A 12,048-nucleotide genomic window follows, 5' to 3' on the forward strand; every position below is an offset into this window, starting at 1 on the left:
CTCCCTCCCTCTCTCCCTCCCTCTCCTCCCTCCCTCTCTCCCTCCCTCTCTCCCTCCTCTACTCTCCCTCCCTCTCTCCCTCCCTCTCTCCCCTCCCTCTATCCCTCCCTCTCTCCCTCCCCTCTCTCCCTCCCTCTCTCCATCCCTCTCTCCCTCCCTCTCTCCCTCCCTCTCTCCCTCCCTCTCTCCCTCCCTCTCTCCCTCCCTCTCTTCCTCCCTCTCTTCCTCCCTCTCTTCCTCCCTCTCTTCCTCCCTCTCTTCCTCCCTCTCTCCCTCCCTCTCTCCCTCCCTCTCTCCTCCCTCTCTCCTCCCTCTCTCCTCTCTCTCTCTCTCTCTCTCTCTCTCTCTCTCTCTCTCTCTCTCTCTCTCTCTCTCTCTCTCTCTCTCCTCTCTCTCTCTTCTCTCTCTCTCTCTCCTCTCCTCCTCTCTCTCTCTCACTCTCTGTCCTCTCACCTGATGTGTTTAATGGCAGGTGAAAAGGATTTCAAAGAGTGGTGGCAGATGTGGGGGGTTAGTTGCTCTTCTATCTGCCTACTAATGTTGCCACCTACTTTCCATTATTCTTCCAAGATCTAGGACAACAGCTACTCAGACCCTTCTGAGGGTTACTAGCATCTCCTCCATCCTCCCTCTTCCCCTTCTAGCTTTCCAGGACTCTTATTGCTTTTGGTGGGGTCAGGTGTCTGAGGGGGCAGAGGGAGGTTGCTCACACCTGGCAGTGCTTAGCAATCACTCATGGTGGGGATCTGGGGATCACATGAGGTGTCAAGGATCAAAACCACATCAGCCAGCACATGCAAGAAAGTGTCTTATCTGTTTAATGTCTGTCTGGCACCCCACTACTTACTTACAAACCCACCCTCATAGCACAAAACACAGGTAACCCAAAGAGTAAGGAGTGGTCCCTTTCTGGTATATGGCCCAGCAAAGGAAAGCTAAGATCCATATGGAAAATAACAAGCATTTCAGGCCTGGGCTACAACCAAGTCAGAAATGTTCACAGACTTTGACACAGACTTTCTCACTCTTGTTAAAGCAAGAGTCAAAGAAATAGTACAGTGGGTAGGGTATACTACTGCCTTACACATGGGCCACCTAGATTCCATTCTCAGCATCCCATAGAGTCCCACAAGCCCACTAGAAGTGATCCCTGAACACAGAGCCAGGAATAAGCCTTGAGCATTTTGGGGGTGTGTCCCCCCCCAAAAAAAGAGGGCTGAGTACTTTCTTTATAACCTTCAGGTGTATGGAAGATATTTTCGATATCTCCATTACATATAGCACCCTCAAAAGATGCCTGTGAAAGTGTGCATGGCATGTCTCAATCATTAAAATGAGATGCTTGAAATAATGGAGCACCAACAGGAGACAAACCTCCTTGGAAGGGTACCTCCAACTTGTTAAAACCAGGCTGAGAGACTCTGAGCATAGGGAATAGGCATATGGCACAGAAGTGCCTAGACACTACACCAGAGCCATGACCCAGCAGCCTTGAAGTTTGCAGGCCTGTGTCAGCCTGCATCTCTGAGCCATTGTCCCTCATGAAGATAAGGCAGAAGCTCATGTTTGCAGAAAACAGGCTCTGAGTAAGATAGGGTGCTACTAATTTAATAATTATTAATTATTAATCCTTGGGTGTAAGAAAGGCCACTTACCAGACATGAAAAATAACTCTCAGAAAGAGATTTATCTAAGGTCTTGAAAAAAGGTCCCCAATAAGCATTGAGCAAACCAATAACTATTGAGCATCTGCTCTGTGCCAGGGCTATTCTGGGCTTTAAAGACAGTGACAAACAAGACAACGTGCAGACTCGAATTTTTGTGGAGAAGGGAGACATGAATAAACATCAGATTCCAAATCGCCTGTGTCACGCTGCCCGTTGGGAACAGAAGAAAATAGCAACTCTGAAGTCAGTTTCTCTCTCTGAAGCCGGAGGCATTAAGGATGAAAAGGAGATTCTGATCACTATTCAATGGGTATAGCCAAGGACAGGCTCTGGGTCAGGCAACCTGACTTTTAATTGTAACAGGACCACTGATTAGTGGCATGACCTTGGGTACATTATTTCATTTCTCAGAGCCTTGACTTCCTTTCTTGTGAAGTGGGAATAATGAACCCATCTGATAAAATTGTGAAAATGCAACAAAATATGACTTAACTCGGAAAGTTCCTGATAGAAGACAGAAGGTACATGTAACGAATATTGCTTTATTACTGTACTATTAACCTCCCTGCTGACTTCATTACTTTGAGAAGAATCTCCAGAAGTTCATTCACATGTATACTGACAACCCCCACATGCCCTCCCCTCCTTCCCTCCTTCCTTCTTGCCTTCCTTCCTTCCCTCCCACCCATTCCTCCTTCCCTCCCCCGTCTTCCTCCTTCCCTCCTTCCCTCTCAGAGTGGGGTTTGGACCACACTCAGTGGCGCTCAGGTATTAGCTCAGGGAACCATATGGGATGCTGAGGTGGGTTGGTTGTGTGCAAGGCAAATGCCCTACCTACTATAACTTTGCCCCCACCACACACACACACCTCTTTCTCTCTCCCACTACCTCAGAACTCTGTCTGGCACTAAGATTTTACCAATATGACAATCTTTGAGACAAGAACGTATGAGCAGGTCTGTCCCCTAGGAACACCTTCTTTAAAAAAAAAGATGGAAGTAATAAGACAGTGGATTTATTGTTTATTGGATGTGGTCCAAAAGCAAAAACAAAAAATATTAAAAAATGGGGCCGGGCGGGTGGTGCTAGAGGTAAGGTACCTGCCTTGCCTGCGCTAGCCTTGGATGGACCACGGTTCGATCCCCGGTGTCCCATATGGTCCCCCAAGCCAGGAGCGACTTCTGAGCGCATAGCCAGGAGTAACCCTCTGAGCACCACCGGGTGTGGCCCAAAAACCAAAAAAAAAAAAAAAGAAAAGAAAAAAGGAGTTGGGGCCGGTGTGGTGGCGCAAGGGGTAAGGCATCTGCCTTGCAAGCATTAGCCTAGGACGGATTTGCAGTTCCCCAAGCCAGGAGCAATTTCTGAGTGCATAGCCAGGAGTAACCCTTTAGCATCACAGGGTATGGCCCAAAAACCAAAAAAAAATTTCAAAAATAAAAGGGAGTTGTTTTTTTTTTTTTTGTTTTTTTTTTTTTTTGGTTTTTGTGGCACACCCTGTGACGCTCAGGGGTTACTCCTGGCTATGCGCTCAGAAGTTGCTCCTGGCTTGGGGGACCATATGGGACGCCGGGGGATCGAACCGCGGTCCGTCCTAGGCTAGCGCAGGCAAGGCAGGCACCTTACCTCCAGCGCCACCGCCCGGCCCCAAAGGGAGTTGTTTTTCAAGCTTATGTTCTCCCTTGCTTTTCTGTGTGTCTTTGCTTGCCTACTTCTACTCTGGAGAAGAAGTCCATGTTTTCTCTTAACATGTATTTTTCCCCCTTCTCTCTCTCATCTTTCTAAGTAGAGAAAAGAAAAAACAGAAAAGAAAAGAAAAGAAAAGAAAAGAAAAGAAAAGAAAAGAAAAGAAAAGAAAAGAAAAGAAAAGGAAAGAAAGAGGCCTTCCTAAGAAAGTCTATGATCTTCCAGGAACCCAGTCCTCCCTCCCAGCTGGCTTCCTAGACAGTGATGAAACTCAGGGCGGTGCAGAGGCAGCCCGGAGCACTCATCCGCAGGCCATCACGTACCATGTGTTCCATACAGATGCTGATCTCACCGTCACTGTAAAAGGCGCCGTAGAACCCCACGATGTAGGGTGAATTGCACTCATGCAGCACCTGCAGCTCTCGGATGATCTGGTTCCGGATGGCAGGTTTGATCTCCAGGTGGATGAGCTGAAAGGAAGTCTTTATAAAAATAGAGAAGGATGGAGGGACAGAAGTTCTTGCCTTTTGAGGGGGCTAGAGGAGCCTCTCAAGCAATGTGTAGGGGGACTCGAGGCCTCTTCTGGCAACACTTGGAACAGCTGTGCACACCTGGTGGGTCACTGTTCGGCGGAGTCACTACAGCTACACCTAGTGATACTCTGGGGCCACATGGCTATACCTGGCAGTTTAGAGAACCATAAGCCATATGAGCTGGGGATTGAATTCGAGCCCTCACTCTAGAATGTTCGAGATTCAAATCCTCCATGCAAAGACTGCACTCAGCTATTTGAGCAACCCCCGGGCTTCAGTTCTTAAAGTTCCCTTCTTTTTTTTTTTTTTTTTTTTTGGTTTTTTGGGCCACACCCAGCATTGCTCAGGGGTTACTCCTGGCTGTCTGCTCAGAAATAGCTCCTGGCAGGCACGGGGGGGGGGGGGGGGGGGGGGTGGGGGTTACCGGGATTCGAACCAACCACCTTTGGTCCTGGATCGGCTGCTTGCAAGGCAAACGCAGCTGTGCTATCTCTCCAGGCCCAAAGTTCCCTTCTTTTAAAAGGAAAACATGGAAACAGAGGAAACAAGAAAGGGAAGAGCCAAAGAATGGCAAGGGCGTCACTCCTTCCTACAAATGAAGCTGAAGGGAAGTTTCCCTCCAATCAGATCTATGCAGTAAGTGACCAAAGGAAAGGAAACTAAGGACTGAGGTGATATTCCAAAGAAGTGGCGATAAAAGGGGATGGGGAAATGCTAGCTTAGCTGTCTCAGCAGGACATGGATATGAATCAAAAACAGACATGGCCTTAGGTAGCACTTTATCAAATACTGCCACTTGCTACAGCTGGGAAGACCAATGATTGACATGTAAAATGCTCACTGATTGTGCTGAGTATCTCAAAGGAGCCACAGATAATGGCGTGGCAAAGGACAGAAGCCAGCTTATCAGCAGGGGCAGGAGAAGCTAATAACAGCTGGACAGGGGGTCATGGGTCTTGAAAATGGACACTGCTCCTAAACCAGAAGGGACAGCACAGCAAAAACCATGGGGAGAGAAAAGAATTTAGTATGACCCAAAAAAAATACAGTGAAGGTTCTTCCACATGGAGAAATGACAATCCAGAACCCCAGAGTTTTTCTTGGAGAACTGAAAGGGGACAGTGGGTCTCCACTGTGATGCTCCAATCCAGGGAAGGGCAGAGATACACTGACTCATCGACAGTGCCTTTACCTGGAACCTGACAGATAATATGAGTTCAGAATTGCTAGTGAAAAGTCAGTCTTCCTTCCACCCTTTATAACTCAGCCAGGGAGCTAACTCAATTACTTGACTGAAAAGACCAGTTTGAGTCTTTTTCATTGCTTAGGTATTGAAGCCTCATCCCCGACCCTTTCTCCCTAGGTAACTTGACCTTACCTGCAAGACCCCGCCCATTCCTGGGAGGGGTCTTGAAAAAGGTAGATAAGGCCTTTGACCCAGGGGATTAGGGCTTTTGTGGCCTTCTGCTCTCTCTGCCCTTTTGGTCTTTGGCCAGCATGGAGGTCAAATGAAAGATGGCTGAAAGGAGTTAAGATGTAGGGCTAGCTAAGAATAGCAAATGCTTGAAAGGTTATGATATAGGCCACACATGTGGTGTTAGGGTATGAATAAAGCTGATACTTCCTGATGCCTGTCTCTGGATGAGTGATTCCGCCGTTCACCTAAACCTGGGACCCGCCAGCTGAATGGGGGTTGCGGAGCCACGTGGCCTGGGATGGCAGAGAAAGATCCCATCTCCATCCTTCACCATCCACCTCAATAACTAATTATTTAATTCTACAAGGTATCACATGTGCAAAGCTTTTATTTATTATTTTGGAGGGAGGCCACACTTGGCAGCACTCAGGAATCGTGCCTGGTGGGACTATACGGGATGGCAGGGATCAAGCCTGGGTTGACTACGAGAAAGGCAAACCCACTTACTATTGCTCCAGCCCCTATAGGCTTTTTCACCAGTGACCTCTCACCTTTCTTGCCATGACCAGGCCTGAGGGCTTGTGGGAGACCTTAAAGACCACGCCTCCATTGCCAGCCCCCAGTTCACTGATCTTCTCAAAGTCATCGTCCTTCAGTTCCCCAACTTTCTGCTTCTGGGTCAGAAAGGCCTCAAGGCGCTTCCGTTGCTGCTCATCGAGCTCCAGTTCCTCCAGTTTCTTCTGCAAGGCTTCCAGATTGGTCCTGTGGCCAAGGGGAATAATGATCACTCTGAGGTGGCCAGAGAAGGCCACCCACCCTAAGGGGCACTCCTACTGTGGAGGCTCTAGAACTGGGTACACAAGAGGCTTGGCTTGGAGCTAGGGGACATTGCCTCTGGCTCTTCCCGTTTCACTCTGCCCCAATACATCTCTCTGGGTCTCGGCTTCTTCATCTATAACCCGAGGAAACAAGATCTCTCTCAAAATGCTTCAAGTCCATAAAAGGAACCCAAAAAGCTATTACAATCCAGGCTGAGCCTTGGAACCCCAATTTCAAAGTCCCACTAGCCCTGGGCTTATAGAGTTCCCAACATTCCACCAAACAGAATCAATGTTCAAAAGGTCCCAAGCTGAAATCAACCAAATCATCAAAATAGACTCTAAAATGAATCACAAAGTAACAAGTCTCCAATGAGATCAGGCTAGGTTAATTAAAGTAGGTAAAAAAAAAAAAATCGAAAAAGCGAGATATCTCTTTTTTTAATATTTGTAATTCATATTAAAAATGTATTCAGTGGCCCCATTGAGACAGTACAGCAAGCAGCTGAACTAGGCTGATCTGAGCACAGAGCTAAAAGCCCTGATTATCATCAGATGTCGCCCAAACACCACCCCAAAATTAAATTAAAATGCACCCATTTTTAGACCCCACATCTTCTTTAGTGGGGTAGTGTCCTCTGCTAGAATGAGAGTCCATTGGTAAAAAAAAAAAAAAAAAAAAATCCTTATTCTAATAAGAACTCTAGGTCCTGAGTCTTCAAGAAAGTAAAAATACAGCCCTGAGCAGAGTTAATTTCAGTTTAAAATGTGATAGTTTTATGATTTCCCAATCCTAATGCCCATTAAACTTGTCCATAAAGCTTGTCACTGACTTGGACTTGTTGAGTCATGCCTCTTAACTAGCTTTCAAGGAGGAGGAGAATGGAGGGACAAACCCACTTCATTTGCAATCAACTTTCATCTGTTTATCTGCTATTTTAAACACATTAATTACAATACCAGTTATAACAGTACAAATTGCTTTGGGAACAAACTGGCTCTTGGGAAGCACATACATCAACCAGTGGGTGATGCAGCGAGTGGGTAGGGGAGAGAGCAGCCTGCTGGCCATGCATTCCGGGGCTGTGAAGGCAGTGGGCATTCCAGAGGGAGTGTTACAGGGAGAACTGCAATGTGTCCATGGCTCTCAGCAAGTGGTGAAGAGCATTTCCACCATCAGCAGCAGACTAAAGACAGATCACCATTACATACCAGAAAGCTAGTACCACACAGACACACACACAGAGCAGGGCAGGGACCTCAGGTCTCCTCACTGTCTAACAAATAGCAGCACTTGGGGCCAAAGAGACTGCAAAGGTGTTCTTAAACATTTTCCTCACTTGGAGAACTCTGAGAAAGACTCTGTGAAAGACTAAAGCCACACTCCACAGGTTAAAGCCCAAACCTAACAGTTACTATGTCAGAAAGAACTTTTAGGAGCTAATTAAGGTAAAAAAAAAATCTGGGGGCCAGAGCTATAGCACAGCAGGTAGAAGTTTGCCTTGCACGTGGCTGACTCAGGTCGATCCCCAGAATCCCATATGGTTCCCTAAGCCTGCCAGCAACCAGGAGTAACCTCTGAGCACTTCTGGGTGTGACCCTAAAATAAAGAAAAAAATCCAATAACACATTTTTAAGGGTCTGGAGATAGAATAGAGGTTAGGGTACTTGTCTTGCACATGGTTGACCTGGGTTCAATCCTGAGGCACCCATATGGTTCTACAAGTACCGCCAGGAGTAATTCCTGAGCATTGCTGTGTGTGGCCCAATCTCCTCCACCAAAAAAAAAAAAAAATCGGGGCTGGAGAGATAGCATGGAGGTAAAGTGTTTGCCTTGCTTGCAGAAGGTCAGTGGTTCGAATCCCAGCATCCCATATGGTCCCCCGAGCCTGCCAGGAGCAATTTCTGAGCATAGAGCAAAGAGTAACCGCTGAGTGCTGCCGGGTGTGACCCCCCCCAAAAAAACAAAAACAGAAACAAAATCCTGTGGGTTCTAATCAGATGGAACCAGAAGCCCTCTGAGAGCCTTCTAAGCAACCCTCAAGCTGGTATACCAAGCCTAGATCGTGTGAGGCCATGATAAGGGGAACATGTGATACTCCAAGACAAGAGGCCTAGCCACATGCCATGAGTGTTGGCACCTCATCTCATGCTCTCAGAACTATGAGCATCTGGATTTCCATGGCTTGAATCACATCATCCCAAATACTGTACAAAGCAGCTGGAGCGGACCAGGACAGCTGGTCAGTGTGCTCATCCTCCTATGGCTCCTTAGGGCTGTCAAAAAAATCACACATACACACATACTGAGTATAGGCGTACACACCAAGTACATGTGTTTACACATGTATAAGTATACATGTATTGCACATACAAGCACATACCAGGACATGACATATATAAGGGAAGAGTTTCAGAAAGGAGGAAAAATTCTTCACTCACATTAGCTTGTAAGCTGGTGTTTTGTATTCACAAATGCATCAAACCCCAAATTCTAAGTGGCACGGAGAGCAAACACAAGACAGCAAGCACGGAGGAAATTTCTCCAGGCCCCACAGCTGGCAAGTGACTGACTGGGCAGTGACTAACTCTAACCTTCCTCACATTGTTGCACAACTCCAAAAAGTTTAGTAAAGGGCGATAGCAACAGTACAGCATGTATGGCACTTCCCTTGCATACAACTGACCTGGGTTCTAACCCTGACACCCCATACAGTCCCCTGAGCAATGTCAGAAGACAGTGACTCACTGACTGCAAAGCCAGGAGTAAGCTCTGAGCTCCACCAGGTGTAACCCAAAAGTAAACAACAATAACAACAGTACACTAGTTGGGGGGGGTGGTCAAAGAATTAGTACAGTGGGCACCATGCTTGAAGGTCCTGGTTCAATCCCTGAATACTAAACCAGGAGTTAAGCTCTGAGCATGCCAGGGGCAAGGAAAAGAAGGAAAGAGAAAGGGAAGGAAAGGAAAGTGAGGGGAAACTGAGGAGAGGAAAGGGGAAAGTAAAAAAGGGCAGAAGGAAAGGAGGGGAAGAAAAATCTTGGCATTAAAATGTTTTTCAGTGCTCATTAAAAATAAAGCAACTGGTGGCTAGAGTGGTAGCACAGTGGGTTTGCCTTGCACACGGCCAACTCAAGACAGACCTGGGTTTGATTCCCAGCATCCCATATGGTCCCCCGAGCACAAAGCCATGAGTAACCCCTGAGTGCTGCTGGGTGTGGCCCCAAAACAAACAAAAATAGATAAATTAAATAAAATAATCAACTGTGGGCCAGAACAATAGGACAGTGGGTAAAGTACCTGCCTTGCATGTGGTCGGCCCAAGTTCAATCTCTGGCATCCCATATGGTACCCTGAGCACCACCAGGAGTGAATACTGAATGCAAAACCAGGAGTAAACCCTGAGCACATCAAGTGTGGCCCCAAAACCAACAAAAATATTAATAAAAATTAAAATAAGTGCCCAGAGAGATAGCGCAGAGGCGTATGCTTTGCAAGCAGCTGATCCAGGATCAAAGGTACTTGGTTCGAATCCCGGTGTCCCATATGGTCCCCTGTGCCTGCCAGGAGCTATTTCTGAGCAGACAGCCAGGAGTAACCCCTGAGCACCACCGGGTGTGGCCCAAAAAAACAAAAACAAAAAAAAATTAAAATAAACCAATTGAGAGGTGGTACAATAGCAGTATAGCAGGAAGGGCACTTGACTAACATGCAGCTGACCCAGAATTCAATCCCTGCACCTTGCCCACCAGGAGTCATTCCAGAGTGTACTGCCAAGAGTAATCCTGGGGCCATTGGTATAGTCCAAAGCAAAGAAACAAACAAACAAAAGAAACCAATTGAGGCCAGAGGAATAATAAAAAGATAGGCACATATCTGGCATGTGGCCAACCTCAGTCTAAAACCCATTACCATAAGCATAGGTGTAGCCCTGGAGGTCCCATTTAACACTGACTGGGATGATCCAGATAATTTCACCACAGGACCTGGGCATGTCACATTTTTATGCCCTGGAACTGACCCACCAGCCAGGCTGGCAGAAAATCACTGGGAGGAGCCCCTGGCCTTCTGAACACTGCTTGGGAATCTAATGAGCCCCCCAAATCATGATGGACTTGTATTCAGTGTTGCTTCTTCTTGTCTGGGAGTTACTGAGATTCAGTAAAATCTATTTCTGCCCTTCCAAGTTAAATTATTTCAAGTAAAGGCACAAGAAGGAGAGCTTTGTCCTCACCCATATCAGCAGCGGGCAAGAACCTGCCTATGGTACAATCTTTAGTTTGAATTGAAATGATTAAAATCAGGACACGAGGTTGAGAAAAGCAGCAGAAGCCCTGTATGATAAATCAATACATACATGCATAAATGCACACAAGTACTATACATACATGTATGCAGACATGTGCACACATCCACCCTTCCAGGGCTCAGACTGCCCCCCCAACTGCATTTATCATAGTAATGTGGATTCAGCCCCAAAGCTGACAATGAACACGACTTCACAGAGATCCAAGAAGATTATAGGTTTGAAACGAGAACTCAGAGGAAAACAGGGAGAAAAACAAGGGTTGTCATTTGTGTTCCAAAAACACCAGTGAGACACAATGCCGGGGGTGGGGAGATGATGATCCAGCACTGGGAACTCTCCTCCCCTGCTCATCTCACCCATCTGCAAAGTCTAATTGCTCTGCCACAACTGGAATCTGTCTATAGTTCAACAGCTTCCAGCAAGAACTGGGGAAGTCTTAAAGACCGCTCGATCCACTGTACATTGCAGGACTGGAAACTGAGGGAGGAAAAGGTCACACGACCGGTTAATGGAAGTCTCCCAGCCCCTGAAGAGAGCTTTCTAAGCCCACACTGACATCTCAACCCTGTAGCCCAATGAAACAGGCTTGAGGAAAAGACTTGGGGGCAAAGGGAGGCGATGGGAGGAAGGAAATGTCCAGACACAGGAACTTCCAATGCCACACACTGAACACTAATGGGCCACAGTGGCACAGTGAATGCCAGCCAGCTGTCGGTCACCAGCCTGAACCTTGCTTCAAGCTGGGGAACAGAAGCTGCCTCTGGCAGGAACACAAAGGGCAGAGCAGAGGGTGACCATGAGCAGGCAAGAAGAAAAGAGGCTTGGTGCATTAGGGTATATATACTTAGTGTCAGGGACTCCCTTCAAAAACTCTGGACAAGCAGAAATAAAATGGGAGAGTGAAGACAGAGAGGGTGAGGCATAAAACCCAAGGTCAGGGGCTAGAGCAATAGCACAGCAGGTAGGGCATTTGCCTTGCACTCAGCTAACCTGAGTTCGACCCCCAGCATCCCATATAGTCTCCAAGCACAACCAGGAATGACCCCTGAGCATAGAGCCAGGAGTAGCCCCTGAGTACCATTAGGTATGCCCCCCCCAAAAAAGAATCCCTAAAAAATGAAAACAAAACAAAAACAAAAGAAAAACCAAGGTCAGAGTGAACAACAGGGATAGGCTATTCCCGAGTCCCTCACTCCCTAGCGTAGACCTTATGAGAGGGCTGGGGCACTAGGGTAAGTCAGCCCTTTCTGTTCTCAAGTTTTCACCCCACCCCAACCCCAGACAAAGTTCATGGGAATGGTTGTGGGAGGGAAGAAGTGAAGTACCCAAGATATAGAGGCTATGTGAAAGAATGCATTTTTAGTAGCTGGAGAGATAATAAAGCAAGAAGGGCCCTTGTCTTGCATGCAGCTGATCCATGTTCAATCTCTGGCATCTCTGCTCTGGTCCCCCTGAGCAGTAACAGGAATGATCCCTGAGGACAGAGCCAGGAGTAACCCCTGAGCATTGCTAAGCATTGGCAATAACCAAACAAATACAAGCTTATTTATTTTTCTGTCAGTGTCACAAACTCAAAAGAAAGTTGGCTGGGGTGATAGAACAAGGCTTAGGTTTCATACA

At 47.0% G+C, this 12,048-nt stretch overlaps 1 protein-coding gene across 1 annotated transcript in view; it reads right to left on the reverse strand.

Annotated features, from left to right (window-relative positions):
• Positions 1 to 12,048, reverse strand: part of MAP2K1 (mitogen-activated protein kinase kinase 1) — a 103,872-nt gene that overhangs the window by 41,390 nt on the left and 50,434 nt on the right. The window contains exons 2-3 of the mRNA XM_049782804.1: positions 5,852 to 6,062; positions 3,674 to 3,820 (exon numbers count right to left, since the gene is read on the reverse strand). Coding sequence (XP_049638761.1) covers positions 3,674 to 3,820; positions 5,852 to 6,062 — 358 coding nt within the window. The remainder of the gene's footprint in view (positions 1 to 3,673; positions 3,821 to 5,851; positions 6,063 to 12,048) is intronic.

The sequence above is a fragment of the Suncus etruscus genome, chromosome 1 (assembly GCF_024139225.1).
Source record: "Suncus etruscus isolate mSunEtr1 chromosome 1, mSunEtr1.pri.cur, whole genome shotgun sequence".
Taxonomy (NCBI): Eukaryota; Metazoa; Chordata; class Mammalia; order Eulipotyphla; family Soricidae; genus Suncus; species Suncus etruscus.